The sequence below is a fragment of the Microcebus murinus genome, chromosome X (genome assembly GCF_040939455.1).
Source record: "Microcebus murinus isolate Inina chromosome X, M.murinus_Inina_mat1.0, whole genome shotgun sequence".
Lineage (NCBI taxonomy): Eukaryota > Metazoa > Chordata > Mammalia > Primates > Cheirogaleidae > Microcebus > Microcebus murinus.
Genome location: NC_134136.1, coordinates 122,627,501 through 122,655,062, shown reverse-complemented (window position 1 = coordinate 122,655,062; position 27,562 = coordinate 122,627,501). Strand labels below are relative to the sequence as shown.

At 51.9% G+C, this 27,562-nt stretch overlaps 1 protein-coding gene across 2 annotated transcripts; it reads left to right on the top strand.

Moving 5' to 3' along the window:
• The first annotated feature begins 334 nt into the window (after positions 1-334).
• CACNA1F (calcium voltage-gated channel subunit alpha1 F) lies at positions 335-24,369 on the top strand. 2 transcript variants are annotated; one of them, XM_012738180.3, is made up of 48 exons: positions 335-405; positions 1,823-2,072; positions 2,445-2,550; positions 2,789-2,928; positions 3,182-3,324; positions 3,418-3,570; positions 4,181-4,377; positions 4,521-4,624; positions 5,212-5,369; positions 5,633-5,725; positions 5,858-5,951; positions 6,106-6,132; positions 6,284-6,444; positions 7,330-7,555; positions 8,516-8,723; positions 8,814-8,934; positions 9,050-9,131; positions 10,020-10,065; positions 10,250-10,319; positions 11,121-11,265; positions 11,444-11,573; positions 12,084-12,143; positions 12,288-12,394; positions 12,480-12,567; positions 13,020-13,127; positions 13,218-13,270; positions 14,496-14,642; positions 15,276-15,477; positions 15,573-15,731; positions 16,648-16,758; positions 17,003-17,086; positions 17,861-17,881; positions 18,081-18,209; positions 18,552-18,617; positions 18,887-18,978; positions 19,403-19,562; positions 19,806-19,933; positions 20,212-20,308; positions 20,494-20,596; positions 20,846-20,947; positions 21,100-21,230; positions 21,465-21,596; positions 21,866-22,035; positions 22,745-22,852; positions 22,967-23,094; positions 23,197-23,309; positions 23,706-23,903; positions 24,139-24,369. In XM_012738180.3, exons 1-48 carry the CDS (start codon positions 381-383, stop codon positions 24,367-24,369), a joined length of 5,907 nt encoding a protein of 1,968 aa, XP_012593634.1. In that variant the 5' UTR covers positions 335-380. The 2 variants fall into 2 exon arrangements, with proteins under 2 accessions (XP_012593634.1, XP_012593633.1); XM_012738179.3 differs by having other exon boundaries at positions 5,212-5,402.
• Positions 24,370-27,562: the final 3,193 nt, after the last annotated feature.

The following is a 27,562-nucleotide window of genomic DNA, read 5'->3' as shown; positions in this document are numbered from 1 at the left end:
AACATTGAATATTTCAATTAGTATACTGTTATATATTTCTCTATTTACTTACTCCTTGTTAATATTTGATGATATTTTATCATTTTTTTCCTTGGAGATATTGCACATATGTTAGGCTTTTCCTACATACTTCAAAATTCAGGTACTATTGGAAAATGACATCTTTTTTATTATTTTAGTTTCTGACTGTTTGGTGCAGGTATATATTTGGTAAACATTTAATCAGTGCCTTTTCTGTTGCCAGGCACTGGCCCACAAACATCTCATTTGTGCCCTGCTCACCTGACCCTGTTATTGCTCCGCCCTCTGACCTTAATCCCTCCAAAGCTGGGGGAAGGGAGGGGGCTGTGTGCAGATGGCCCTTCAGTCTCCAAAGGAGGATGTCGGAATCTGAAGGCAAGAAAGGTGAGAACAGCCTTCCACCCTTGTAGACCCCTGGAGCAAGCCTGGGCTCTGCTCCCCGCTCAGCCCCTCTGACCCACCCACTGTCCACCTGGATCCTGGTCTCCAGGGGGGCAGAATCATATCACCCTGTTCCTATCCCAGCCAGCCTCAAACACGGCCTCTCCACCACCTGAGCCGATGATGCTCTGCCTGACCCAAATATTGCCCCTTATGGCCTCCCAGCCCCATCCATGGCCGTGGTTCCCAAGGAAAACCCAACCTCAATTCTGGCCCTGACCCCAATCCTAACACCCACCCCAACCCAATGGCCAAAGCTAGCCCCAATCTGAATCCTAACAAAAATACTACCAAACAGAAGGCAAACCCCTTTTAGAGTCCAAATCCCAACCTGGATACAGACCTTACCATGAGCTCTAAAGTCACCTAACCTCAACCTCAACCCCAGGATGTCAATACTGTTAGTGAGTGTGCTCTCTGACTTTCCAGAAAGTGCACAGACCCTTTAAAAAAACAAAACAAAAAAATATATATAGAAAGAACACATACTTGACATAGGTAGTAAGCTGTGAGGGCTCTGAAATCAGGCTGCCTGGGTTTGACTTCTAATTCAGCCACTTCATCAAGTCACTTAACCTTTTTGCTTCAATTTTCTCATCTGCAAAATAGGAATAATACTATGTGCCAGGCATTCTTTTGAATGCTGAACTGATTGAATCTTCACAATACCCCTATAATTTAGGTACTCTTATTGTCATCCTCATTATACAGACAAGGAAATTGAGGCTCAAAGAGATTACCTAATTTGCCCAAGGCAACACACAGCTGCCAAGTGGTAGAGTCAGGATTTAAATTTAGTTTGTTTCCTCCAAAACTGGGGATCTTGCCCAGATCAATCTATTGCCCCTCCGAGACTGAAATAAGACCATAGGAAAGGGAATGCCTTTAACTGAAAATCCCAGTGCAAAACCCAAATCCCACTCAAAACTCAACTTCAACCCTAACCTTGATCCTAATTCTAATCCCAACTCATTTAAATATGCAGTCCTAACCCTAAATCAAATTTCAACCACACTCCACTCTTACCTATATTTAAACCCAACCAAAAATCCACCATTCAAATTTAACCTTAAATTTGCCCACCCTATGGCAATTTAAACTCAACCCCCAAGTCTAACACCAAACCCTACTTCACTTGGAAATGTAATCTCGCCTTCAATCCCCCATAAACTTTCACTCTACGCCTGATCTTAATTCCAACACCAACTCTTACCCCCAATCCTTAATCCAGGTACCCCCAACTCTCCCTAATTTTACATGCTCTTCTCTCCTTCCTTCAAAGAGAGGGATGCGATCAGGTAGGAAGCAGCCATGATTGCCCTAATATCCTGTCCCTCCCTGACTTGGTTTCTCCACACAGACACCACACCAGAGCCCAGTCCAGCCAATGGAACAGACCCTGGTCCCAAATGGGGGCTGTTCCCGGGGCCCCCAGCTATGGAGGATGAAAGCAGTGGGGCTTTGGACCTAGGGACCCCTAGGCGAAGAACCCAGCACAACAAGCACAAGGTGGTGGCAATGGCCAGTGCCCAGCGGTCACCCCGGGCACTCTTCTGCCTTACCCTGGCCAATCCTCTACGGCGGTCCTGCATCAGCATCGTGGAGTGGAAGCATCCTGAAAGGCCAGGGGCAGAGCTTAGGGGTAAAGGTCATCAAGGTACCAAGAGCCAAAGATTGGGTCAGTACTAGAATGGAGGAGGGCTGAGGTCACTGGGGATCAAGGGCCAAGAACTGGATTAGAGGGGGAGTTCCAAAAGCCAAAAGTCACTAGGGAGTCAAGAGTCAAGGACTGAATCACAGCAAGAGTTGGAATGGTTAGGGTATCCAGGGGGTCAAAGTCAAGGCTTTGGTCAGGGCAAGAGCTGAGAATGTCAGAACCTGTCACCTTGGAGTCAAGGGCCAGCATTGGATGGGGAGGTTCAGACAGGAGTGTGGGAGTTCCAAGGCCACTCTGCCTGGGTCCTTGACTGTGTCCACCTGAGGCCCTTTGACATCCTCATCCTGCTGACCATCTTTGCCAACTGCGTGGCTTTGGGGGTGTACATCCCCTTCCCTGAGGACGACTCCAACACTGCCAACCACAATCTGGTAAGGCCTCTTCAGTCCCACCCCACCCTGTCCCCAGCCAGATACGGCCCCAATAGAGCCATACCTCAAGGCTTCCAGCCAGACCCCACCCCTCTCTGACCCAGATGGCCCATCCCTGCCCTGCCCCACCCTTGGTCCCTGCTATGCTTCCCCTTCCTCCCAACATACCCCTGCCCCGTCAAACCCCGCCCTCAAGTAACTCCCGGACTTCCCACCACGCCTCCGGCCCCGCCCCCAGGAGCAAGTGGAGTACGTATTCCTGGTGATTTTCACTGTGGAGACGGTTCTCAAGATCGTGGCCTACGGGCTAGTTCTCCACCCCAGCGCCTACATCCGCAATGGCTGGAACCTACTAGATTTCATCATCGTCGTGGTCGGGTGCGCATCTGTGGGGTGCACCTCACCCTAGTTTGCCTTCCTACCCCAGGCATGCTGAATTCAGGGCTCAGAGAAGCAAGTGCTTCCGATCTCACCGCCCCCCACGTCCTGTTCGGCAGCCAGAATCAGAATATTAATATATTTAAAATCCATTTGTGTTTCCAGTTACAGGGACTTGTGCTCTGAAAAGGGGGGGAGGATATCCCAAGACCTAACTCCTGCCTCCCTGCCTCGTGCCCCCCCCTCCAATCAGGCTATTCAGCGTGCTACTGGAGCAGGGCCCTGGACGACCTGGCGACGCCCCGCATACCGGGGGCAAGCCGGGGGGCTTTGACGTGAAGGCGTTGAGGGCGTTTCGGGTGCTGCGGCCACTGAGGCTGGTGTCTGGGGTCCCGAGTAAGTGGCTTGGTCCCCAGGGTTTGAGGTGAGGGGTTGGGTGGGGCTGAGCTGACCCCGCCCCCTTTTCCGCCTGCTCCTCCCTCCCCGCAGGCTTGCACATAGTGCTCAATTCCATCATGAAGGCGCTGGTACCGCTACTACACATCGCACTGCTGGTGCTCTTCGTCATCATCATTTATGCCATCATCGGACTCGAGCTGTTCCTCGGACGCATGCACAAGACATGCTACTTCCTGGGATCTGGTCAGTCAGCCCGCCCCTCCCTGGCAGGACACACACCCTCTACTGGCTCCTAGGTCCCCTCCTGTTGTCAAGGAAACCCACTCAAATTCACAAGACTCCGACCCTGGGCCTAGGCTCCAACCCCAGATGACCAAGTCCCACTCCTATATTCTAGGATTCTGCCCTAAGTCCTGGACTACAAACCCTCGCTAATAGCTCCCATCCCTATCATAGGACTGCACCTAAAGGTCTTAAGACTCCATCCTCCACCACTGGCCCCATATACTCAGGCCCTTCATCTGGACCCCAGCCCAAGCCTTGCCCCCACCCTCTTTTCAAGAGACGCTCCCAAGTTCATAAGACTCCGCCCTCAGGCTCATGCCTCACTGTTATTTACAAGACTCTACCCCAGGATTTACAGTCCCATTCCCTAGATCCGGTTGGTGGGACTCACAGCTTACCAGTGGTCCAGAATATGGACCTCACTGGGTTCGGCCGTAGAGGTGGGGCTAGGGGTTACCTTGGAAAAACCTAGGACCTTGAGTTGAACTTCTTAGGTGGGCGGGGCTCCAGAGTAGCAGCCACTGCGGGTGGGCCTGCTTCCAAGCCCCGAGCTCCAGTCTTCCAGCAGACGCGGAGGCGGAGGAGGACCCGTCGCCCTGTGCGTCATCGGGATCTGGGCGTGTGTGTACGTTGAACCAGACTGAGTGCCGCGGGCGCTGGCCAGGACCCAACGGCGGCATCACCAACTTCGACAACTTCTTCTTCGCAATGCTGACGGTCTTCCAGTGTGTCACCATGGAAGGATGGACCGATGTGCTCTATTGGGTGAGGTGGTCGCTGGCACACAGCTAGGAAGCTGCACCTGCCCTTCCTCCGCAATACTCACGCGGAAGTGTCTGCTTACCCTGGATGGAGGGTACCCTGCTTACCCTAGAGAGGAGGATGAATATCCTCCCCTCTCTCCCCAGATGCAGGATGCCATGGGATATGAGCTGCCCTGGGTGTACTTCGTAAGCCTCGTCATCTTTGGGTCCTTCTTCGTCCTCAATCTTGTGCTTGGCGTCCTGAGTGGGTGAGGAGCCTAGACACTCTCTCTTTCCTTCTGAAATCCTGCCCCCTTTTTTGTGCCTGCTAAACTCCTAGACATCCTTCAAAACCCATCTGAAATACCTTTTCATCCAATCATTCAATCATGAGCATCTTAGTAGGCACTGTTTTAGGAATGAAACGAGGCAAAAATCCCTGCTTTCCTAGATATTACATTCTGATGGGGAAAGACAGACAATAGCAACATACACAATAAACGCGTGTGTGATATATATGCACACACATTCATGTAGTGTTTTATGTGAAATATGTGCTATTGAAAGGAAGGAAAGATAAAAGGAACGGGGATATCTTGCAATTATAAATAGGGATGTAAGGACAGACTTTCTTGAGAAAGTGTTATTTGAGTAAAACGTGAAATAGATAAGGGAGTGGGCCATGTAGGTGTCTGAGGGAAGAGCATCCCAAGCAAAGGGAATAGCCAGTGCAAAGGCTCTGAGGCTAGAATGTGCTTGGCATGTTCAAAGAACAGCTAGGAGGCTAAGCGTAGCTGGAATGATGAAGGCGAGAGGACCGGGTTCCCCCAGCTAGCCATCTATCCTCCTCCCTCAGAGAGTTCTCCAAGGAGAGGGAGAAAGCAAAAGCTCGAGGGGACTTCCAGAAGCTGCGGGAGAAGCAGCAGTTGGAAGAGGACCTGCAGGGCTACCTGGACTGGATCACACATGCCGAGGAGCTGGACATGGAGGACCCCTCAGCAGATGGCAACTTGGGTTCTATGGCTGAAGAGGGCCGGGCTGGCCATCGTAGGCAACTCCAATCTGGCCCATTCCCTGCATGTCTTAGATGTGGTCTGCCCTCCTTAGAAACCACCCCAACCTGCAACAACCCCAGGCCCAGCCCCCAGTTATGGCTCAGGGCACAGAACCAAGACCCAGACTCAGATACAAAGACTCCAAATAGCACCCCTACCCAAGACATGGCACTAACCCTGCCCCCAGGCTGTCTTCCCCAACTGTCCTCTCTCTACCCGCAGGGCCACAGCTGGCTGAGCTGACCAATAGGAGGCGTGGACGTCTGCACTGGTTCAGCCACTCTACTCGCTCCACACACTCCACCAGCAGCCATGGTGTGGGTCCAGACAGGCAGCGGACAGGGGTGTGGGGGGACAGCCAGGGAAGGCATGGGTAGGCAGAGGTGAAAGCCAAGGTGGGACCCTGAGGTCTTCAGGTCCTGACCTCTATCTCCACGCTGCCCACAGCCAGCCTCCCAGCCAGTGACACCGGTTCGATGGCAGAGACCCCAGGCGATGAGGATGAGGAGGAAGGGGTTCTGGCCAGCTGTACACGCTGCCTGTGAGGGCCCCAGCCCTTGATCCCGACCCAGCCAGGAACCCAGTCCAGGCCATAACCCCAGTCCTTACTTTGGCCTCAACTGTTGACCTCCAGTCCCAGCCACTGACTTCCCTCTTCCCCCAGTGACACCCACCTCCCAACCCCTCTTTTCCAGAAACAAGATCATGAAAACCAGGATCTGGTGAGTTGGAAAAATTGTTATGACTCCCTTGGCCCTATGATTTTGAGATCCTCCACCTTCAAGCCCTCCATGACTTCTGGGATCCCCCACCTGAGTCCCCCAGGGCAGGCTTAGGCCCTGATCTCAGTCAGTGGGCTCCCCTTCCCCCCAGCCGCCGCCTCTGCCGAGCCAACCGGGGCCTTCGGGCTTGCTGTCGTCGGGCTGTGAAGTCCAATGCTTGCTACTGGGCTGTACTCCTGCTCGTCTTCCTCAACACGCTGACCATCGCCTCGGAGCACCATGGGCAGCCTGTATGGCTCACCCAGATCCAGGGTGCGCCCCAAGCCCCTATTCCCTCCACCCCAGAACCTCAAATCCAAGATCTCTAGGGTGCCTCAGCTCCCCAGACACTGCCTTTCCACCCAGATCAATGCAGAACCCTTGGCCTGTCCCATCCCACCTTGTAGCTTACACTTATGTAGCACCTGCTGTGTGCATCAAGTTCTGTTCTCAGCGCTTTCCATGTGTTAACTCAATCTCTTTATCACAGCCTTATGTGAATTACATACTAAGGCACAGAGCACTGAATGCCAAGGCATTGAGGGGTTAAGTGACTAATCCCAGGACTCAGCCAGTGAGTCTCAGAGCCATAATTAAAACCCAGGCAGCCTGGCTCCAGAATCCAGGCTCTTAACACCACACTGTCTGGACAAGTTCTCCCCATCTACACAATGGAGATAATAGTAGTATCCACTTCGTAGGGTGGTTAGAAGATTAAATAAGTTAAAGTGAAAAGTGCTGAGAACAGTGCATGGCCCACATAAAGCTAACACTTTGTAAGTGTTAGGTCTTCCTATTTATTATTCATCATAATCTCAGCCCTAACCTGAGCGCTGAGCACACTTAAAGTCCCAACCCCCAAGCCAGCCCTAGTTCCAAGTAAACCCTAGATTCCACCTCAATCTGTGAATTGGAGTCTTCCTGGACTCACAGGGGGTAGCTCTTGTCCCCACCCAACTCTGCCTCTCACCCCAGCTCCAGGCCCCTCAAAATCTCACCCACTGTGACTTACAAACTAACCCTAATCCCTAACCCCAACCCACCCACAGCGAGTACCTGGCCTGATGCCAGCTACCCCAGATCACCCATGGCCTTTACCTCCCCACATGTCACCACAGAAACTGGCCAGCCCTGTCACTCCTTCCCCTCTCCCCACAGAGTACGCCAACAAAGTGCTGCTCTGCCTGTTCACGGTGGAGATGCTTCTAAAGTTGTACGGTCTGGGCCCCTCTGTCTATGTCTCCTCTTTCTTCAACCGCTTTGACTGCTTCGTGGTCTGTGGGGGCATTCTGGAAACCACCTTGGTGGAGGTGGGAGCCATGCAGCCCCTGGGCATCTCAGTTCTCCGATGTGTGCGCCTCCTCAGGATCTTTAAGGTCACCAGGTGTGTGAGGGGGAGAGACTGGGGCCCTAAACACAGCTTCAACAGCCCCCACCTCAGCTTCAATGATAACTCCATCTGCATTACCATTCATTTAGCAGACATCCACTGAGTGCTTGCTGCATGCCAGGTACCCTTCCAGGCCCTAGGGAAAAACCAGGAATCAAAGCAAACACAAGTTTCTCCCTTCATGGAGATTAGAGTCCATCTGGGAGAGTGTCTACTACATTTCCATCCCCTTCCTCAACCTCCACTACTGTTGTAACATTATCCCCAACCCCATCTCTTATCTCAACTCCATACTCATCACCAAGCCATCCCCAATCCCCAACCATAACACCATATCTAACCCCAATCCCCAACCACACATCATCATACATGAGAAAAAGCCCATTTACAACCCCAACACCTATCCCAGAGCCCAAACCCCATCTCCCACCTTGTCCCCAATTCCCAGCCCCTTCCTATCACTCACCACCAACTATAACACCATCCTCAATCCTCAAACACGGCTCCCACATCCCTCACCCCAGTCATCACCCTATCTCCAAGTGAAGCTCTGTGTGCATCCCCAGCCCCAATCTCATCCTCATCCCCTCCTCCATCCCAACTATCAACCACAACCTTATCCCCAACTCCATCTACAACGTCAAATATACCACAACCCCACCACAACCCCAGCCCAGTCCCAACCTGAAACTCAATTCTACCTTTATCAACTTCCATCTTAACCTCCATCCTGACCTCATCTCCCATTACACTCCTAACACCAACCTAACGTCACCCTCAACTTTCCCTACTTCTTACTCTCATCTCACCCAACTCCAAAATCACTTCTAACCCTGACACCAAAGCCTATTTGAACACAGCCTGCCCCAGTGCATCCCAAGCTGGAGCCCTGCCCTGTCTCCTGACTCTCCAGTGGACAGGACATCAACCCTGCCCCTCCTATCTCTGCTGCAGACACTGGGCGTCTCTGAGCAATCTGGTGGCCTCCTTGCTCAATTCAATGAAATCCATAGCATCTTTGCTGCTTCTCCTCTTCCTCTTTATCATCATCTTCTCCCTGCTTGGCATGCAGCTGTTTGGGGGCAAGTTCAACTTTGACCAGACCCACACCAAGCGAAGCACCTTTGACACCTTCCCCCAGGCCCTCCTCACTGTCTTTCAGGTGGGGCCTGGAGACCCTGGGATGGGTGGATCAGAGGTACCCTGGAGTTGGAGGGGATCCCTAGAGCTTCACAGTGACTCCCACCCCCAGATCCTGACAGGCGAGGACTGGAATGTGGTCATGTATGATGGTATCATGGCCTATGGTGGCCCCTTCTTCCCAGGGATGTTGGTGTGCATCTACTTCATCATTCTTTTCATCTGTGGCAACTGTATCCTTAGTGCCTTGAGCGGCTGGATGGCGGTAGCGTGGGAGGTGGCTAGAAGGACCTGGGCAGTCCACAGGCAGGCTGCCTCTCCATCCTTTGCAACCTAAGCTCACCCCAGACATCCTGTTGAACGTGTTTCTTGCCATTGCTGTGGACAACCTGGCCAGTGGAGATGCAGGCACTGCCAAGGACAAGGGCAGGTGAGGTCTGGCTCCACCCCCAAAACAGTATCTCCCTGGGATCCCTGACTGGGACTCCCCCCACTTCCCACACCACCAGAGATGCCTCCAGTCACCCTGGTGATCTCCAGCTCCAGATACAGCCTGCCAGTCCTCCTTCATTCAACATGCATCTGTTGAGCTCCCACTTTGTGCCAGGTCCTGTTCTAGACACTGAGGAGACAGCAGGGGTCACGGCAGATAGAGCCCTTGACTTCATGGAGCTGACATTCTAGTTGAAGAAGGCAAGCAAAACACAAAAAGATGAACATAGAATACAATTTCAGGAAATGTTAATAATATGTAGTGAAGAGAACAAAAGCAAAATGAAAGGATAGTGAGAAATGAAGGTTGCTATTCTGGTTAGGGTAGTCAAGGAAAGTCTCTATGACAAAATGACATTTGACTGGAGATCTGAACAAAGTGAGGGAATGAGCCATGCACATATCTGGGAGAAGAGTATTCAAGGCAGGGGAGCAGCAAGTGCAAAGGTCCTGAGGTGGTAATATTCTCAGCTCTTTCAAAAAACACCAGTGAGGCTGCAATGGAGTGAGTGAAGAGGAGAGTGGTAGGAGGTGAGGGCACATGGAGGAGGTATAGGGAGCCAGACTGAGGGTGTTTGGAGCCAGGGCGAAGACTGTGAATTTTGCCCTGAGTTGGAGAGCCATGGGAGGGTTGTGAGCAGAGGAGGGATGTGCCGGACAAGATTGAACAGGCTTCCTCTGGCTGCTATTAGAACAGATTGTGAGGGTGAGGGAGGAAGCAGGGAGGTTCTTTGGGACCCAAGAAAGGTCTGTTCTGACTGCAGAGACTCCCAGCCTGGCCCATCCGCTGCGATCCGCAGCAGTCACTTCCTATGTCCTCACACAGGGAGAAGAGCAGTGAGAAAGATGTCCCACAGGGGAATGGGGTGCTGGTGAGTTCGACGCCTGGGCACTGTCTACACCTTCCGCTCCCACCGATACCTGTCCACACATGTGTCTTTAACCTCCATCCTCTGCCTATTGGTTCCCTCATTATTGCATCCTTTCTATGCCTCCCTTTCGTCCACCCCCTGGTGTCTGCCCCATCACTGATGACCCCCATCTTCCTATCCCCAGGTGCCTGGTGGAGAGAAAGAAGAAAAGGAGGGTGTAAGGAGTGAAGCAGCAGGCAAGTGGGCAGAGCTAGGTGGAGGAGGTGTGGGACCTTGGGGACAGAGTCCAGGCAGACAGCTCCTGACCCCTGAGACCCTCCTTTCTAGGAAGCAGCCTTTTCCAAGATCATCCCAAAAATAACAGGCTTGACTTGCGGCCAGCAACATTTGGGTATATTGAGATTAAAGATGAGAAACATGTTTTGGTTTACTGCAGACCTTCTCAGATCCTTTATTATAAAGTAGTGTGTATATACAACATTCATTCAACACACATTTACTGAGCTCCTACTGTGACCCAGGCACTGTTCTAAGTAACGGGGACAAAGCAATGAAGAAAACAGACTGGGGCCAGGCACAGTGGCTCACGCCTGTAATCCTAGCACTCTGGGAGGCCAAGGCAGGTGGATCGCTGAAGGTCAGGAGTTCAAAACCAGCCTGAGCAAGAGTGAGGCCCCGTCTCTAATAAAAATAGATAGAAATTAATTGGCCAACTAAAAACACATAGAAAAAATTAGCCGGGCATGGTGGTGCATGCCTGTAGTCCCAGCTACTCAGGAGGCTGAGGCAGAAGGATCACTTGAGCCCAGGAGTTTGAGGTTGCTGTGAGCTAGGCTGACGCCACGGCACTGTACCCAAGGGTGACACAGTGAGACTTTGTCTCAAAAAAAAAAAAAAAAAAGAAAAGAAAAGAAAACAGAATAAAATACCTTTCCTGAGGAGCTGACATTCTAGCAGGGAAGTGGGAAGAATTTGCCAGGTGACAAGCACTATTCTAGGTGTTTTACATCAATTTTCTCAATTACTTTTCTCTTTTGCCCTTTTCCTGGCGCCAGGCATGGAGGAGGAGGAGGAAGAGGAAGAGGAAGAGGAGGAAGGGGGTGCGGGGCATGTGGAACTCCTGCAGGAAGTCGTGCCCAAGGAGAAGGTGGTGCCCATCCCTGAGGGCAGCGCCTTCTTCTGCCTCAGCCAGACCAACCCGTGAGTGCTGGGGGCCGGGGTGGGGGCAGGGGGCGCTGAGGTTGGGGTCGTGGAGCAGCAGAGCCAGGGATAAGCGAGCACAGGGCCTGTTGCAATAGGGCCAGAGCTGTGTCCCTTGAGTTCCCTCCAATGAACTCTGTGGTCCTGGGTTCTGACTTCAGCCTCTGCCTCTCCCCAGGCTGAGGAAGGCCTGCCACACCCTCATCCATCACCACATCTTCACCAACCTTATCCTGGTGTTCATCATCCTCAGCAGTGTGTCCCTGGCTGCTGAGGACCCCATCCGGGCCCACTCCTTCCGAAACCATGTGAGCCCCCTTAGCTGGGAGCTAGGGGCTGGGAGGGGACACTCCCATAGGCATCCTAGTGGCACAAGCTGGGGCAGGGTGGAGACAGGGAGTAGAACCCCAGATGGGCCAAGAGTGGCTTAGTAATGACAGAGACTGCAGTGCCAGCCCTTACTGTGTGTGCAGCACACGGGGGAGCGCCACGGAGCAGATCAGCATCTAACCCAGGAGGAAGCTGTGCTCAGAGAGGTTAAGCAGGCCAAGGGCTCCCATGGTGTTGGGTAGAGGTAAAGGAGTACAAATTTGAGCCCTAGCCTTTCGGATGGCCAAGCCTTTTGACTTGTGCAGAAGTCCTTGAGGATAGTGAGAAGTTTGGGGGGGGGGAGGGATAGAGGAAAAGGAGGGAGGGAAGAAGGGAGGGAGGGAGAGCAAAACACACATGGAGAGGTACACATGCATGTGCACACATGCACACACCTAGGATCCCCTTCACTCATGACTCAGTGGCTTTCCCTCTTTCTTACTCCTCAGATTCTGGGGTACTTCGATTATGCCTTCACCTCCATTTTCACTGTGGAGATTCTACTAAAGGTGATTAATGGGCCCCCAATCATACCCTCAGTTGCCCCAGCACACTCCTCACCTGCCTCCACAGCCCACCTCTCTGGTCCCCATCCCCCTCCCACCCCACCATCCCCAGGTCTAGAGACTAGCCTGACATCCTCCTGTCCCCAGATGACAGTATTCGGGGCCTTCCTGCACCGCGGCTCCTTCTGCCGTAGCTGGTTCAATCTGTTGGATCTGCTGGTGGTCAGCGTGTCCCTCATCTCCTTCGGCATCCAGTGAGTGACCTACCAACCCACCCCATTCCACCCACAACTGGGGCCCCAGCCCCAGGCCAGCACCTGAGGACTGTGCCCTCCCCAGCTCCAGCGCCATCTCGGTGGTGAAGATTCTGCGAGTACTCCGAGTACTGCGGCCCCTCCGAGCCATCAACAGGGCCAAAGGACTCAAGGTAACCCCACTCTCCCAAACCCACAGGGCACAGGCCCTACCCTGCCTCTGGGGCCAGGATCACTAAACAAACTGACCATTTGCACTGATGCAAATGGTCAGTTTGCATGACCACGCTGCCAGGACCCAACGTGTAAACACACGGCCCTGACCACTGGCCATGTGGCCTGACCCATGTTCCTTGCAAGTGACCATATGCTCCTTACCAGTGGCCACATTTCTCTGATCCAGGTCCCTGAAATATCCCTGCCTGGCAAGCCCTTATTCCTGGGTGGTGCCCCATGTCCCTGGTCCATATCACTGGCTCTTGACCATATGTCCCTAACCACACATCCTGACCTGTGACCACATGTCCCCGGCCCAAGTCCTTGAGCTGCCTCCATGACCAGAATCCTTGCTCGGTGGCCACCATGGCCTGCAGTGTCCATTAGCTATATGCATGGGTGCCCGTAGCACGTGGTGCAGTGTGTGTTTGTGGCCATCCGGACCATTGGGAACATCATGATTGTCACCACACTCCTGCAGTTCATGTTCGCCTGCATCGGTGTACAGCTCTTCAAGGTGGGTGTAACACTGGAGGAAAGCCCAGGCAAGGGTCTGTGTCGGGGGGGGGTGAAGAGTGAACTTGCTTGACAGATGTCCTCCCTACAGGGGAAATTCTACAGTTGCACTGATGAGGCCAAACACACCCCACAAGAATGCAAGTGAGTGCCTGAGACCCTGCCCTCCACAGAGCTCAGGACCTCTCGCAAAGGCTGTGGAGCCCCTAGATCTCACCAAGGCCCCAAGATATACCCCCAGAACTCTCCCAAGAACTGCAGAGGCCCTCAGATCTCAATAAGACCTCAGAGGTCCCCCAAAACCTCCCCCAAACCCCTCTCCACATTCTCCAGAGTTACTTGCATTCCACTCCATAGCCCCAGCAATCCCCGCACCCGCCTTCAAGTCTCTGGCTTCCACCCTGAGCCTGTAGAGTGCAGTAGTTTAAAGCATGGGCTGTGAAGTCCGACATTCCTGGTTCCGATCCACTGCATGACACTTGGATACATTTCTTAGCCTTACTGAGTCCCGTTTCACTCAAGTGAAAAATGGAGATAAACAATGCCTATCTCATAAGGTTGTCATGAAGAGTAAATGAGTTACTACATGGAAATGTATTAATACTATGTACAAGTACATTGTAAACATACTACATGGGAAGCCTAGCTAGCACAGTACCTGGTGTATAGTTAATGCTAATAAATGTTGGCTATTATTGGCCGTGTGCGGTGGCTCACGCCTGTAATCCTAGCACTCTGGGAGGCCGAGGCAGGAGCATCACTCAAGGTCAGGAGTTCAAAACCAGCCTGAGCAAGAGCAAGATGCCATCTCTACTAAAACATAGAAACAAATGAATTGACCAACTAAAAATATATACACAAAAAATTAGCCGGGCATGGTGGCGCATGCCTATAGTCCCAGCTACTCAGGAGGCTGAGGCAGAAGTTTGAGGTTGCTGTGAGCTAGGCTGATGCCATGGCACTCTAGTCTGGGCAACAGAGTGAGACTCTGACTCAAAAAACATTTTGGCTATTATTAGTATTACTTTTTCTTGGCTGGCAATGATGATGATGATGATGATGATGGTGATGATTATATGGTGCCACCTATGTGCCAGACACTAGTCTCATTTATTGACTCATTTAATCGTTGTGACAAGCCAGAAAATAAATTCAGTTATTCTCCTTATTTCATGGGGGTGGGAGGAACGGAAGCACAAAGGGGTTAAATACACAAGGTCACCCAGCCAGGAAATGGAGGGGCAGGATTTAAACCCTGGCTTTCTAGCTCCACTGCAGTGCCCTCCTGCCTCCACGATAGAGACCTCAGACCCCTTTCCCCAGCTTCCCAGCTCCCCTCACCCACTGAGCCTGTCTGCAACATTCCTAGGGGCTCCTTCCTGGTCTACCCCGATGGAGATGTGTCACGGCCCCTGGTCCGGGAGCGGCTCTGGGTCAACAGCGATTTCAACTTTGACAATGTCCTTTCAGCCATGATGGCCCTGTTCACTGTCTCCACCTTCGAAGGCTGGCCTGCGTAAGGGGCAGGCCTCCGAGGATGGCAGGGGACTTGGCAGGGGTCACTGGGGGGTTGGGTTAGGATCTCCTGGCAGTGAATGGAAGGGTACCTTGGAGATGTGATGAAAGTCTCTCGAGACCAGATAAGGTTCCCTGGAGACTGGTGGGTGTGTCAGAGAGCTGTCCAGGTCTTTGGGGGTTACTAGTTGGAGAGCTCTGGGGGGTGGAGCAGGGGATTCAAGTTGATGGAATGAGGGATTTACCGATCTTTGAGAATTTATGGGGAAGTTCTGGGGAGCTGCATGGGGGTCTCCAGGTATTTCGAGAAGGAAATTTGGAGGTCTGCGGGAACTCAGGGGCTTTCAGAGTCTTTCTTTGAAGGCCTGGAGGGGGATTCTGTGGAGAGCTGTAAGGGGGTCTCTGGATCTCTTGGGGGGCTGAGACAGGGCATTTGGGACTTTTTGAGGGCCTGGTGGGGGTCTCTTGGAGTATTATGGAGGTCCCAGGTGATTAGATCAGGAGATTTAGGGGTCTTCAGGGCGCCAGACAGGAGATTCTGGAGTGTCTGTGATAAGTGGTCTGGGGGCAGGTCTGAGTGGGCTGGGATATTCCTTCATCTGCCCCTACTTCCACCCCTCACTGACTCTCACAGGCTGCTATACAAGGCCATCGATGCAAACGCAGAGGACAAGGGCCCCATCTATAATTACCACGTGGAGATCTCAGTGTTCTTCATTGTCTACATCATCATCATTGCATTCTTCATGATGAACATCTTCGTAGGCTTCGTTATCATCACCTTCCGTGCCCAGGGAGAGCAAGAGTATCAAAACTGTGAGCTAGACAAGAACCAGGTGACCTCTGATCCCCAACCCCTACCTATGGCCACCAACCCTACCCCCTTGCCTCAGGACTACACTGCTCACTCATGCCCTGCACTGATACGCAGCGCCAGTGTGTGGAGTATGCCCTCAAGGCACAACCACTCCGCCGCTACATCCCCAAGAACCCGCATCAGTATCGCGTGTGGGCCACTGTGAACTCTGCTGCCTTCGAGTACCTCATGTTCCTGCTCATCCTGCTCAACACAGTTGCTCTAGCCATGCAGGTCAGAGCACCCGACCCTGCCCCCTGCCAGACACCTGACCCGCTTCTTTCCACATGATCCCTTAGGAACCATTAGGAACACTTGAGGCTGCCAGTAACAAAGCCCCCCAATTGACAGAGACTTACACTATTAAGACCTTTACCCCATTTCTTCAAAGTTAAGGCCAATAATTGTAAATTGCATCCTAATTTCAGAGATGTAAGGATGTGAAAAAAAATCATACAGATTTGGCAAGCGTCTGAACTTAAAAAAAGAAAGAAAAAAAAGAATGTGAAAAAAAAATGGCCAGTGGCCATTGTAAGTTGCCATGGATTATAAAATGCACACACACCAATTTAAGAGGTTCTAAAATGTAAAAAGATGTGCATCTTGGAATCAGTGAACTGTGGTAATTACCCCACATCATGAGAAGGGCAGAGGTAGGCTGTTTGCTCACAGCTCATCAGGGACCCAGGCTCTGTCTGTCTTTCTGCTTCACCATCTTTAGCAAGTTGGCTTTCATTCTCATGGTCGTTGCTTCATGGTCACAAGATGGCTGCCACAGCTCCAGGCATCAAAATCACATTCAAGGCAGGAAAAGGAGGGAGAAAGGAGGGAGGAAAAGGAGGCACCAGGGGCCTTTCCTCATTTGAGCCTTTTTTGGGAAAGCAAAATATTTTTCACAGAAGCTGCCAACCAGCAGCAGACTTATGTTTATGTCTCAGTCTGAACTGGCCTTGCCTAGCTGCAAGGAAAGCTAGGAATCAGGAACCAGACTTTCCAGTATCCATAACGGGAGGAAGACAGTGCAAGAGATGTGGCCAACCCATAGTGCTATCACATCCCCCGACTCACCTCAGCCCAGGCCAGGGAATATTTGGTTGGGGGTAGGGGGTCTCTGCCTTAGGCTCTGTCCCCTCCTGATTCTCTCCCCCAGCACTATGAACAGACTGCTCCCTTCAACTACGCCATGGACATCCTCAACATGGTCTTCACTGGCCTCTTCACTATTGAGATGGTGCTCAAAATCATCGCATTCAAACCCAAGGTGCCCCCCAGCCCTAGACCCACCCCCAGTAGGCGACTTCCTCGGGGATGGAGCACATTGCAGAGCTCTCAGAGGGGCAGCAACCAGAGAGTCATGAGACTAGGGAGTGAGAGGGATTCGGGTGCAGGCCCATCGTGGAGTCCAAGCCAGGCCCTGCCTCCCCAAAGCCTCCTACCACTACCAGCCCTCTACCCTGGCTTGCTAGTTCGGGGAAGACAGGGCACTGCTTTCCTTCTGCCTACAGCATTACTTTACCGATGCCTGGAACACATTTGACGCTCTTATTGTGGTGGGCAGCGTAGTGGACATTGCAGTCACCGAAGTCAATGTGAGTACTGGCCTCTCTGCAAATTCATTCTCCCCCTACACCCCTTCCCCCACCTCTATCCCAGGGCTTACACCCTCATCCTCCCCACTCCTGGAGACTCATTCTAGCTCTAGCTCTTCTCAGTCCCTGTTGGGCTCAGCCAAAGTCGCCCTGTACCAGCTTCCTCATTCCATTTTACAACCTATCCACTGGCTCCACCAACTCCTAAAATGCCTCTCCAGTTATTTCTGTTACCTCTTTCATTGTTTCTACGTCCCCTCCATTGGCTCCACTGCCTTCACTGACTCCTGCTTTGGCTCCATCACTCCTGACTACTGCATTGGCTCCGTTTCCTCCACCAACTCCATCATCTCTGACACCGGCTCTTTTGTGGCTGTCATCACCACTGACTATACCATTGGCTCCATCGTCTCTTCCATTGGGTACTACATGGTTCTGTCACCTCGACTGACAATGCTGCTGTTTCCATATCTCCATCATTGGTGTCTCCATTGGTTCCTCTGTATGTTCTCTCATCTCCATCATCCCCACAACTCCACTGGCTCCATCATTTCCTCCATTGGCTTCAATGTTTCTCCTCCTTTGCCTCCATTACCCTCTCCTCTCCCTTCCACCCCATTACCACCCTTTTCTACAACCTCCTTGATCCATTGTCCCTGGCATGGTGATCCTACCATCATCCCCTATATCTGCTCCACTTCTCCCCTTGCTCATTTGGGCCTGTGATCTTATCATCTCCCCTATCACCTCTCTCTTGGTTATATCTCCCTCCAGAATGGTGGCCACCTTGGTGAGGTAGGCCCCACCCACACAATGGGGACCCTCTGCTTCTTTTTCCATCCCCCCTTTCTTCCCAAGAGTCCTTAGAAATGTTCCTTGACCCCCCTGGGTCCTGAGTGCTAAGGGTTTTGGGGCTGGGAGGGCCAAGGAATGAGACAGGGAGGTCATTGGGGCAAAGGTGAACTGAGCATCCCCACTGCACCCCCAACCCCAGAGCTCTGAGGACAGCTCTCGCATTTCTATCACCTTCTTTCGCCTCTTCCGAGTCATGCGACTGGTCAAGCTTCTCAGTAAGGGAGAAGGGATCCGCACTTTGCTCTGGACGTTCATCAAGTCCTTCCAGGTAACCCCCCCATCCATTTGACCACACCTCACCCCTACCCCACACCTCTCAGCCTGCCCTTTTAGCACCCCCAGAACTACATCTCCCAGCATGCCATACCGATTTCCAAATTTCCATTTTCAGTTTTCTCTCTTTTCTGGACTCTCAATTCCCATCATGCCTCTGGCCTCACTGACCTTACTCTATTCTATTTAATATGTCCACACTTGGGAGACATAATAGTCCTGGGCAATTTGAGGATGGACTCCATCTCCCAATAGGCCAAGGCCAGGAGGAGCAGTGCATTCTGGGGCTTATAATTCTCGACCTGGACCTGAGCATCTATTCCCCCCACCCTTATAGGCCTTGCCCTATGTGGCTCTTCTCATCGCAATGATATTCTTCATCTATGCAGTCATTGGCATGCAGGCAAGTGGGGACCCTAGGGAGCCTCCCTTAGGCACCCCTCTGCTGGGGGGATTGGGTAGGAATGGCCTCACAAAGTGGGGGTAGTGGGTAGAAAGACAGACAAGCTGGATGACCCTGGGTCGATCGACACATCTGTGAAATGGATCAGCAGTGACCAACCCTGTTTCTCAGGATCATGAAGATCCTTTGGATATTAGGAGGTGTGAAATGGATGGGAACATGTGGGAGCATGGGTTCACCCCACTGACACAGCCTCTATGTGCCCACAGATGTTTGGCAAGGTGGCTCTTCAGGATGGCACACAGATCAACCGAAATAACAACTTCCAGACATTTCCACAGGCTGTGCTGCTTCTGTTCAGGTAGCATCTACCCTCTTCCCTGCCACCTTGTTTCCCAGTATGCCCATGAAATGCTGGTATGGAAATGGGTATGGCACACACTCTCTCTGGGCCCCAGACTGTCTGGGCTATGGAAATAACGGGGTAGCATAGGGTTCCATATAGCCTGAGATCTTTTCTAGCTGTGATCTGAGAGGTCTGTTAGAATATTCTAGTCTCAGCCATTCATCCCCTTGTTAGGCCTCAGCACCTCATCTGTAAGATATAAACATGACCGTCATCAACATGGCCACGCTAGCTGTTAAAATATTGAAATGCTGTCTGTGCCAGATGTAGCCTCTGGTGAGAAGTGGGTCATCTCCTCATCCCCCCAGACACCTCCAACTCCACTTGCCATGACTTCATAGCCTCCCCTCCAGGATGCTACCCCTGTGTCACCCCTCAGGTGTGCCACCGGTGAGGCATGGCAGGAGATAATGCTTGCCAGCCTTCCCGGGAATCGATGTGACCCTGAGTCCGACTTTGGCCCAGGCGAGGAGTTTACCTGCGGCAGCAATTTTGCCATCGCCTATTTTATCAGCTTCTTCATGCTTTGTGCCTTCTTGGTGAGGACTGTTTATCCACAACCACCACCACTGCCACAGGGGCTGGCCCTGAGGGGACCAGGGAATGACTAAATGAGGGGGTGGCTCAGATCTTCAGAGTGGGTGAAAGAGATGACCTGATCACAAGATCAATCCAGAGACTTGTGAATCAGTGGCCATATAAGCTTACCCCAGCATCCCAGCAACTCCCCACAGCACTGTTCTGCCCTTTGCCTAACCCCCGCCCTGCTCACTGGCCCACAGATCATAAATCTCTTTGTGGCCGTGATCATGGACAACTTCGATTATCTAACCAGAGACTGGTCCATCCTGGGCCCCCATCACCTGGATGAATTCAAGAGGATCTGGTCTGAATATGACCCTGGGGCCAAGTATGCCCTCTAACCCCTTACCTGGAATCCTGGGGACAATGCACTGCCCTCACAGTCCCCTAGCCCTAGAACCTCTGATTTCTGCATCCCATTACCCACTCAGTAGATGTCTCAAGGTTTCCACTGCACCTGTCCTCTTCCTTCTCCTATTGCCTCCCAGTTCTTCCATGGCAGGCTCTGGGGTGGTGGTGGGGGGGGCTTGTGATGAGTCGGTGGGGCCTTGAGAAAAAGCTAGAGGGGGCATTGCCAATCCAGTGCTATCTCCCCACCTGCCCCAGGGGCCGCATTAAGCACCTGGATGTGGTTGCCCTGCTGAGACGTATCCAGCCCCCCCTGGGATTCGGGAAGCTGTGCCCACACCGAGTGGCCTGCAAGGTCGGCGCACCTAGCCACCCCCCAGACCTCTGAGAGGGCTATCCACCACATGGCTGGGGTGGGCAGGGACTGCCTTGGGTGGGGAGGGGTGTTTGACCACATCCTCAAAGGTTTCTGCCCTGGGCATTCGTGCCTGAATACCTGGCATTTTCCCAGAGTGGGTTTCATGTCTCTGGTGTTCGCAGAGACTTGTGGCAATGAACATGCCCCTCAACTCAGATGGGACAGTGACATTCAACGCCACTCTCTTTGCCCTGGTCCGGACATCTCTGAAGATCAAGACAGAAGGTGTGGGGGAGGGATCAGGAGCAGAAGGGCCCCTGGGGAGGGAGCAAGGAGCAAATTCATCGACTGTGCCCCACTCATAGCTCTGAACCTCGAAATTGGTGACTTTGGCTTCTCCAGGCCTATTTACCCCCTGTCCAATTGGGTGGTGTGCAGCTTCGATATGAGCCTGTGAAGCCCCCTCCAACAGTGAGGGGGCAGCTGCGAAAGTTTTTCCTATTGGCTCACGCCCCAGATCCTCCTCCAACGCAGGGAACCTGGAGCAGGCCAACCAGGAGCTGCGGATTGTCATCAAAAAGATCTGGAAGCGGATGAAGCAGAAGCTGCTAGATGAGGTCATCCCCCCACCAGACGGTGAGCTATTCCCACCGCTGAGTGTCAAATGTTTGCTCTCTGCCAGGAAAGCAGAGCTGGCCTGGATGCCAGGGGGAGTCCATGCTGCTGGGTAGGAAGGCGGGGAAGACAGAAGCCCACTGTGTAACTTGCCTTCTTTCCCTGACCCCCAGAGGAGGAGGTCACCGTGGGCAAATTCTACGCCACGTTTCTGATCCAGGACTATTTCCGCAAATTCCGGCGGAGGAAAGAAAAAGGGATGCTAGGGAACGAGGCCCCTTCAAGCACCTCCTCTGCCCTTCAGGTCTTGGGGGCGGCCTGGTATGGGTGGGTATGTGGAAGCATGTGGCTGAAACTGACCTCCGTGTTGATTTCATGAAACCCATGTCACAGATGAGGAAACTGAGGCCTCAGGCCCCATAGATGGTCGGAGTGACTGAGAGACACCTTCCCCCACCCACAGCCCTGCATGGGAAACAGGCACATCAGGGATTGCATTGCAGGCTTTCCTGTTTTTCCCATTTTCCCACCCCCACAGGCTGGTCTGAGGAGCCTGCAGAATTTGGGTCCTGAGATCCGGCAGGCCCTCACCTGTGACACAGAAGAGGAGGAAGAAGAGGGGCAGGAGGGAGAGGAGGAGGAAGATGAGAAGGACTCAGAAACGAATAAAGTGAGGACAAGTTTTCACTCTCCCAGGAATTCTTGACTGTAAAGTACTCCTTCAAACCTCTGAGTGACTTTGACACTGCCTCTGGGGAAAGCCCCCCGAGAAGCCCCCTCTGCATTAGAAAAATATTTATTTGGTACCTGCCACCATTGGCTATTGGAGGGTAAGACCCAGAGTCAGCCCCTGGGGAGCTCACAGACCAGTGGAGGAGACGCACTAAATAACCAAATAGCTATAATGCCGTTGCAACACAGTCCTGCAACTCTCCACAGGCCGTGATGGATACCCAGCCCCCATCTCGCCGGGGTTCCAGTATTTCTGTGTCTCTGCCTCTTGGGCACAGACTCCCAGATTCACTCTCCCTTGAGCCCAGTGATGATGATGGGGGGGCTTCCAACCCCAGGCAGCCCAGCCTGCCCCAGGCTGGGTCCCACGCCCACAGGTACTGACTGGTCCACCATTGGGGGGAAGATTGTGAGGGAAGGCAGGGATCAGACACTGGGTGGGGGTAATTCAGGAGGCATGGGAGGAGGGCCTAGAGGCCTTCGAGTGGAAATGTGGGAAGGGTGGAGGTATTTCAAAGGCTCAGGTGGTAATAGAGGGTAATAAGAGATTCATATGAGAAAGACAACACAAAGGTTTAATGCAAAAAGTACATGATGTGGAACTGAAAGGGGCTATGTTCAAATCCTGACTCTGCTGTTTGCTAAGTGACCTTAAGCTAGTCACTTAGTTTCTATGCGCCTCAATTTCTTCACCTGTAAAGGGGGATGATAATAGCACTTCCTTCATGAGGTTGGGGACAAAGAAAGGATGAAACAAGCTCATGCATGTCCAGTGCTGAGCTTTCACAGGCTCCTCCCAACACACACACACGCCCTGATCTTGTGTTGAAGCTGCCTCTTCAATAGGCTCACTTTGACTTTTTTGAAACTTTAGGTCTTTCTAATGAGACAAATATCTATTAAAAGAAAGCCAATGTTCACTTTAAAATGATTAATAGTTAATTTTATGTTATGTGACTTTTCCCCAATAAAAACAATCGGAAAGCCCAGTGTTTCTGTAGGGGCTGGGGCATGGAATGAGGAGCCAGAGGCCTAGGGCCACCTACTGCGGGATCTGGTCTGCCTAATGTGCCTTGATTTCCCCAGGAGAGGTTCTGGGGCTCTCATTTTCACCATCCCAGAAGAAGGAAGTTCTCAGCCCAAGGAAACCAAAGGGCAAGACAAGCAGGACAAGGAAGAGGAAGTTCCTGACAGGTACACTGGCCGTGTCACATGGGATGAGCCCACAGGCTGGGGTTGGGGCAAACTGTTGGTGACCCATTTCCCAGGCCCAGAACGAGTTCACCACAGGCCCACCTTCCCACATAGGCTCTCCTACGTAGATGAGCAGGCAGGGACTACCCCACGCCCAGTCCTTTTGCCACCTCACAGAACCCAGAGATATGCAGAAGGGCACCATGCACCACGCCGCCGTCTGCTGCCCCCCACACCTGCAGGTGAGAGCAAGGATGGGCCCGAGGGCCCCCCAAGGGACAGCAGGACAAAGAGGTGGGGAGGCACTGACATTGCTCTCTGTCCCCACTACCCACGGCCCTCAGGTCAGAAGCCCTCCTTTACCATCCAGTGTCTGCAGCGCCAGGGCAGTTGTGAAGATTTACCCATCCCAGGCACCTATCATCCTGGACGAAACTCAGGGCCTGGCAGGGCTCAGGTGAGGTGGGGGAGGAGGTGCTGAGGTCTGGAGATGTGGGGGCAGCATAGGCTAAAATTCTCAAACACACTACATGTCAGGCCTTTCAGAAGAACGGGGCATATGTGAATGCATGCACACAATCCTCACTGTACTTGTGGGTAGGTACTATTGTTATCCCCAGTGTACAGACAAGGAAACTGAAGCCAGAGAGGTTTATCCAAGATCATACAGCTACTAAGTGGCAGGGCTGACATTTAAACCCAGGTCTTCTGTGCTTTTACGTAAACTCAAGTCTGATTTCCACCCATTCAGTTTGACTCCATATTGGGGGAAGGCGAAAGGCACAGGAGTGAGTCCTAGACCCTCACACCCCACCCATCAATCCCTGCCCCTCTGATGTTTATTCTGGCTCAGGGTTCCTGGGCAACTCCTCCTCAGCGGGGTCGGCTCCTATATGCCCCACTGTTGTTGGTGGAGGAGGGTGCGGCGGGGGAGGGATACCTCGGCAAATCCAGCGGTCCACTGCGCACCTTCACCTGTCTGCATGTGCCTGGAACCCACTCGGACCCCAACCATGGCAAGAGGGGCAGTGCTGACAGCTTGGTGGAGGCTGTGAGTTCAGAGGGATTGTGGGAGACAAGGGCAGGAGGTGGGAGCTGGGGAAGGACAGAGAAGGGATCCCCAGGCTCTGTGTTGTGCATGTAGATATCCCTTTGCTCTGCCACTTCTACTTACCACTGTCCCGACTGACTTCCTTGCATACCCTCATGGGTGCATCATTTATCCACATTGAACCCTTTGTACGCACTGTGCCCTCGGTAAACACCAATCCCACTTGTGCCCCCAGGTGCTCATCTCCGAGGGCCTGGGCCTGTTTGCCCGAGACCCACGCTTTGTGGCCCTGGCCAAGCAGGAGATTGCAGATGCATGTCGCCTGACGCTGGATGAGATGGACAGTGCCGCCAGTGACCTGCTGGCACAGGGGACCAGCTCACTCTATAGCGATGAGGAGTCCATCCTCTCACACTTCGACGAGGAGGACCTAGGAGACGAGATGTCCTGCGTCCATGCCCTCTGAACTCCCACCCCACCCCCACTACTCAATCAACCTCCTGCCCTCCCCTCCCCAGAGGGCGACAGACATGGACCACATCCCTGGATTTTGGCATCTTTGCATTGGAGGCCTGGGGCTGCACAGGAGCCTTCATTCATCCATTCCCTGTTCCAGCCCTGAGCCACTGCCCACACACGGGTATTTCCAGAAACCAGGACAGCCAGGCCTGATTATTCAGCGTCAGGGAGGGAGGGAGGAGGAGGAGGAGGAAGAGACAGCACAGCCAAAAAAAGCTAGAGACAGAGTGGAGGTGGTAGGGGAGGCGGGCACTGGACAGAGATAGAGGAAAGAAGAGACACAGGATGTGAGGGTTGCTTGGATGAGGAGAGGGGGGAAAGGCAGATGCCATAAGGGTCAGCAAGGTCAGAATGAGGACAGACACATGGATGGGAAGGAAAGGATAAGGAAACCCAGAGGACAGTCCTGCCAGGAAAGGCCTGAAGGTTGGAATTGGCCTGGTATGTAATGTGTCTTAGGCAAGGAGTCCTCTGATGGCGTCAGGAATTTCAGAGAGGCTAAATTGGGATCACTTTGCCTCCCACCTCCCACCTTCTGCCTGAGAAAGAGAAGAAAACCTAAGTCCATTGGTAAAAGCATCTGTGACAGCAAAGGGTGAGACTCTCAGCCCCAGGGAACTGACTCAGGGCCCACCTACCTTTCCTGAGACCACCTAAGAGTAACCCACTGTTCTCCCACACAGATCCCAGAGGTCCTCTTTCTGCATCTTGCCCCACCTTTAGTCACTACCCAAACTTTGGGTTCTCATTCATTCAGTGAAGAAGGCTTAACAGGCATTCACTGTGTGCCAGGCACTGATCTGGGTTTCCCTTGGGGCAAACTAATCTGGCTTAGACATATGACAGGGCTATCCAAAATGGGAGTCAGCCCCACTCCAAAGGCATCAGAGCAGCGTTGGGAGTGGTGTGGGATGGAGTCACCACTGGAGAGGGTCTACCCTAGGGTTTCCTCGCAGCTTTCAGAGCAGGGGTGTCACATTTGTATCATTTGTGCTAATCAAGCTAGGACTGAAATTTTGGGGAGCCAGAATTGGAGACTAGGACTGAGACCATAGAGCTACACTAGGCCTTGGAACAAAGGCTAGAAGTGATTGGGCTAGTGCATGGTGGGAACAACCAGTCAGGAGCAGGGCATAGACAGCAAAGAGAGACTGTTGAGGAATGAGCTGGGAGAAGCCACTGGAGGCCAGATCATACAGAGCCTTGAACGCCAGGCCCCAAACTCTGGGATTTTTCCTATAAGCAATGGGGAGCCATGGAAGGGATTTGAGTAGGGTAGTGACATAGTTAACTTCAAATTTTAAATAGTTGCTCTGACTGCTGTGCTGAAAACAGAAGGGAGGGGGAAGAGACTGGAGATGCTAAAATTGGCAGGAACGATGGTCGCCTTAGCCAGGGAAGGTGGCAGAGGAGATGGTGAGAAGTGAGTGGATTCCAGAGATGTGTAGGAGGTAAAATGAACCACTTATTGGACCCCATGCTGTGTGCATTACAGTGATTATCTTGTTTAATCAGTACAATAACCCTATAGATACCATTTTAAACCATATTACATGTCCAAAGTCAAACAAGAATACATATTAGAAGTGGGATTCAGATTTAAGCAGTTGGGCGGGCGCAGTAACTCACACCTATAATCTCAGCACTTTGGGAGGCTGAGGTGGGAGGATTGCTTGAGCCCAAGAGTTCAAGACCAGCCTGGGTAACATGGCAAGACCTCATCTCTACAAGAAATAAAATAAAAAATTTATCCAGGTGTGGTGGCACACTCCTGTAGTCCCAGCTACTCAGGAGGCTGAGGTGGGTGGATCACGTGAGCCCCAGAGTTGGCGGCTGCAGTGAGCTATTATCACTCCACTGCACCCCAGCCTGGAAGACAGAGCAAGACCCTGTCTCGAAAAATTTTTTTTAAAAATTAAAAATACTTGGCCAGGCACAGTGTCTCACGCCTGTAATCCTAACACTCTGGGAGGCCAATGCGGGAGGATCGCTCAAGGTCAGGAGTTCGAAACCAGCCTGAGCAAAAGTGAGACCCCCGTCTCTACTGTAAATAGAAAGAAATTAATTGGCCAACTAAAAATATATAGAAAAAATTAGCCGGGCATCGTGATGCATGCCTGTAATCCCAGCTACTAGGGAGGCTGAGGCAGAAGGATTGCTTGAGTCCAGGAGTTGGAGGTTGCTGAGTCCAGGAGTTGGAGGCACTTCTAGCCCAGGCAACAGAGTGAGATTCTGTCTCAAAAAAAAAAAAAATTAAAAATACCAAATGTAGTCAGTTGAATATCAAAAATCTTAACCCCTCCTGTGTACTGCTTCTTCCAATAAAGCAACAACTGGGAAGTAACTTTTTTTAATTTTTTTTTATTTCTTTTTTTTTCTATTTTCAGTTGGCTAATTAACTTTTTTTTTTATTTTTAGTAGAGATGGGGTCTCGCTCTTGCTCAGGCTGGTCTCGAACTCCTGAGCTCAAACGATCCACCCACCTCGGCCTCCCAGAGAGCTAGGATTACAGGCGTGAGCCACCGTGCCCGGCCTGGGAAGTAACTTTTACATGTTTGTGTGAATCTGTGTGTTTAAAAAATAGGTATGCCTTCAGCTGGTTCAAAGTTCAAAAGGCACAAAGGGGTATAAAGTGAAAGGTTTCACTCCCCTCAGGTAGCAAACTCTTATCAGGTATGTTTTATAGACGTATTATGGTGTACTGATAAGGTAGCATAGCAGCTAATGAATAACAGGTGCTGGAGGCAGACTTCCTGGGTTCATATCCTAGTTCCAGCACTTACCAGAAGAAAATCCCTCCTCTCTGCACCTTAGTTTATTCAGCTATAAAATGAAGATAGTTGCTGTAAGGATCTAAATAAGTAATACATGTGAAGTTCTCTCAAGAGTGCTTGACAGAAAACAGCCTCAATTTAAATGTTAGTTATTTTCTCTATGATTATAACATAATCCTTTCCTTCTCTTTGTACACAATTCCCACACAGCTTGACATCTTCCATTTCTTAAGTAAATAATTTGACAATCATTCCAGAGCTCCATATTATTATAATGGCAAGTGCATGGTATCAGTTTATTTAAACAGGCTACCAATAATAAGTACTTAGGGAATATACACTTTTTCCTATTATATACAGCCCTGC

Bases quoted from the DNA above. Each gene is read 5' to 3' on its own strand.
- CACNA1F (XM_012738179.3), top strand. From the start codon at position 381: ATGTCGGAATCTGAAGGCAAGAAAG. The intron at 8,935-9,049 runs GTATCCTTAGTG...AGCTCACCCCAG, and splicing joins TCTTTTCATCTGTGGCAACT to ACATCCTGTTGAACGTGTTT. The intron at 23,310-23,705 runs GTGAGGTGGGGG...ATTCTGGCTCAG, and splicing joins CAGGGCCTGGCAGGGCTCAG to GGTTCCTGGGCAACTCCTCC.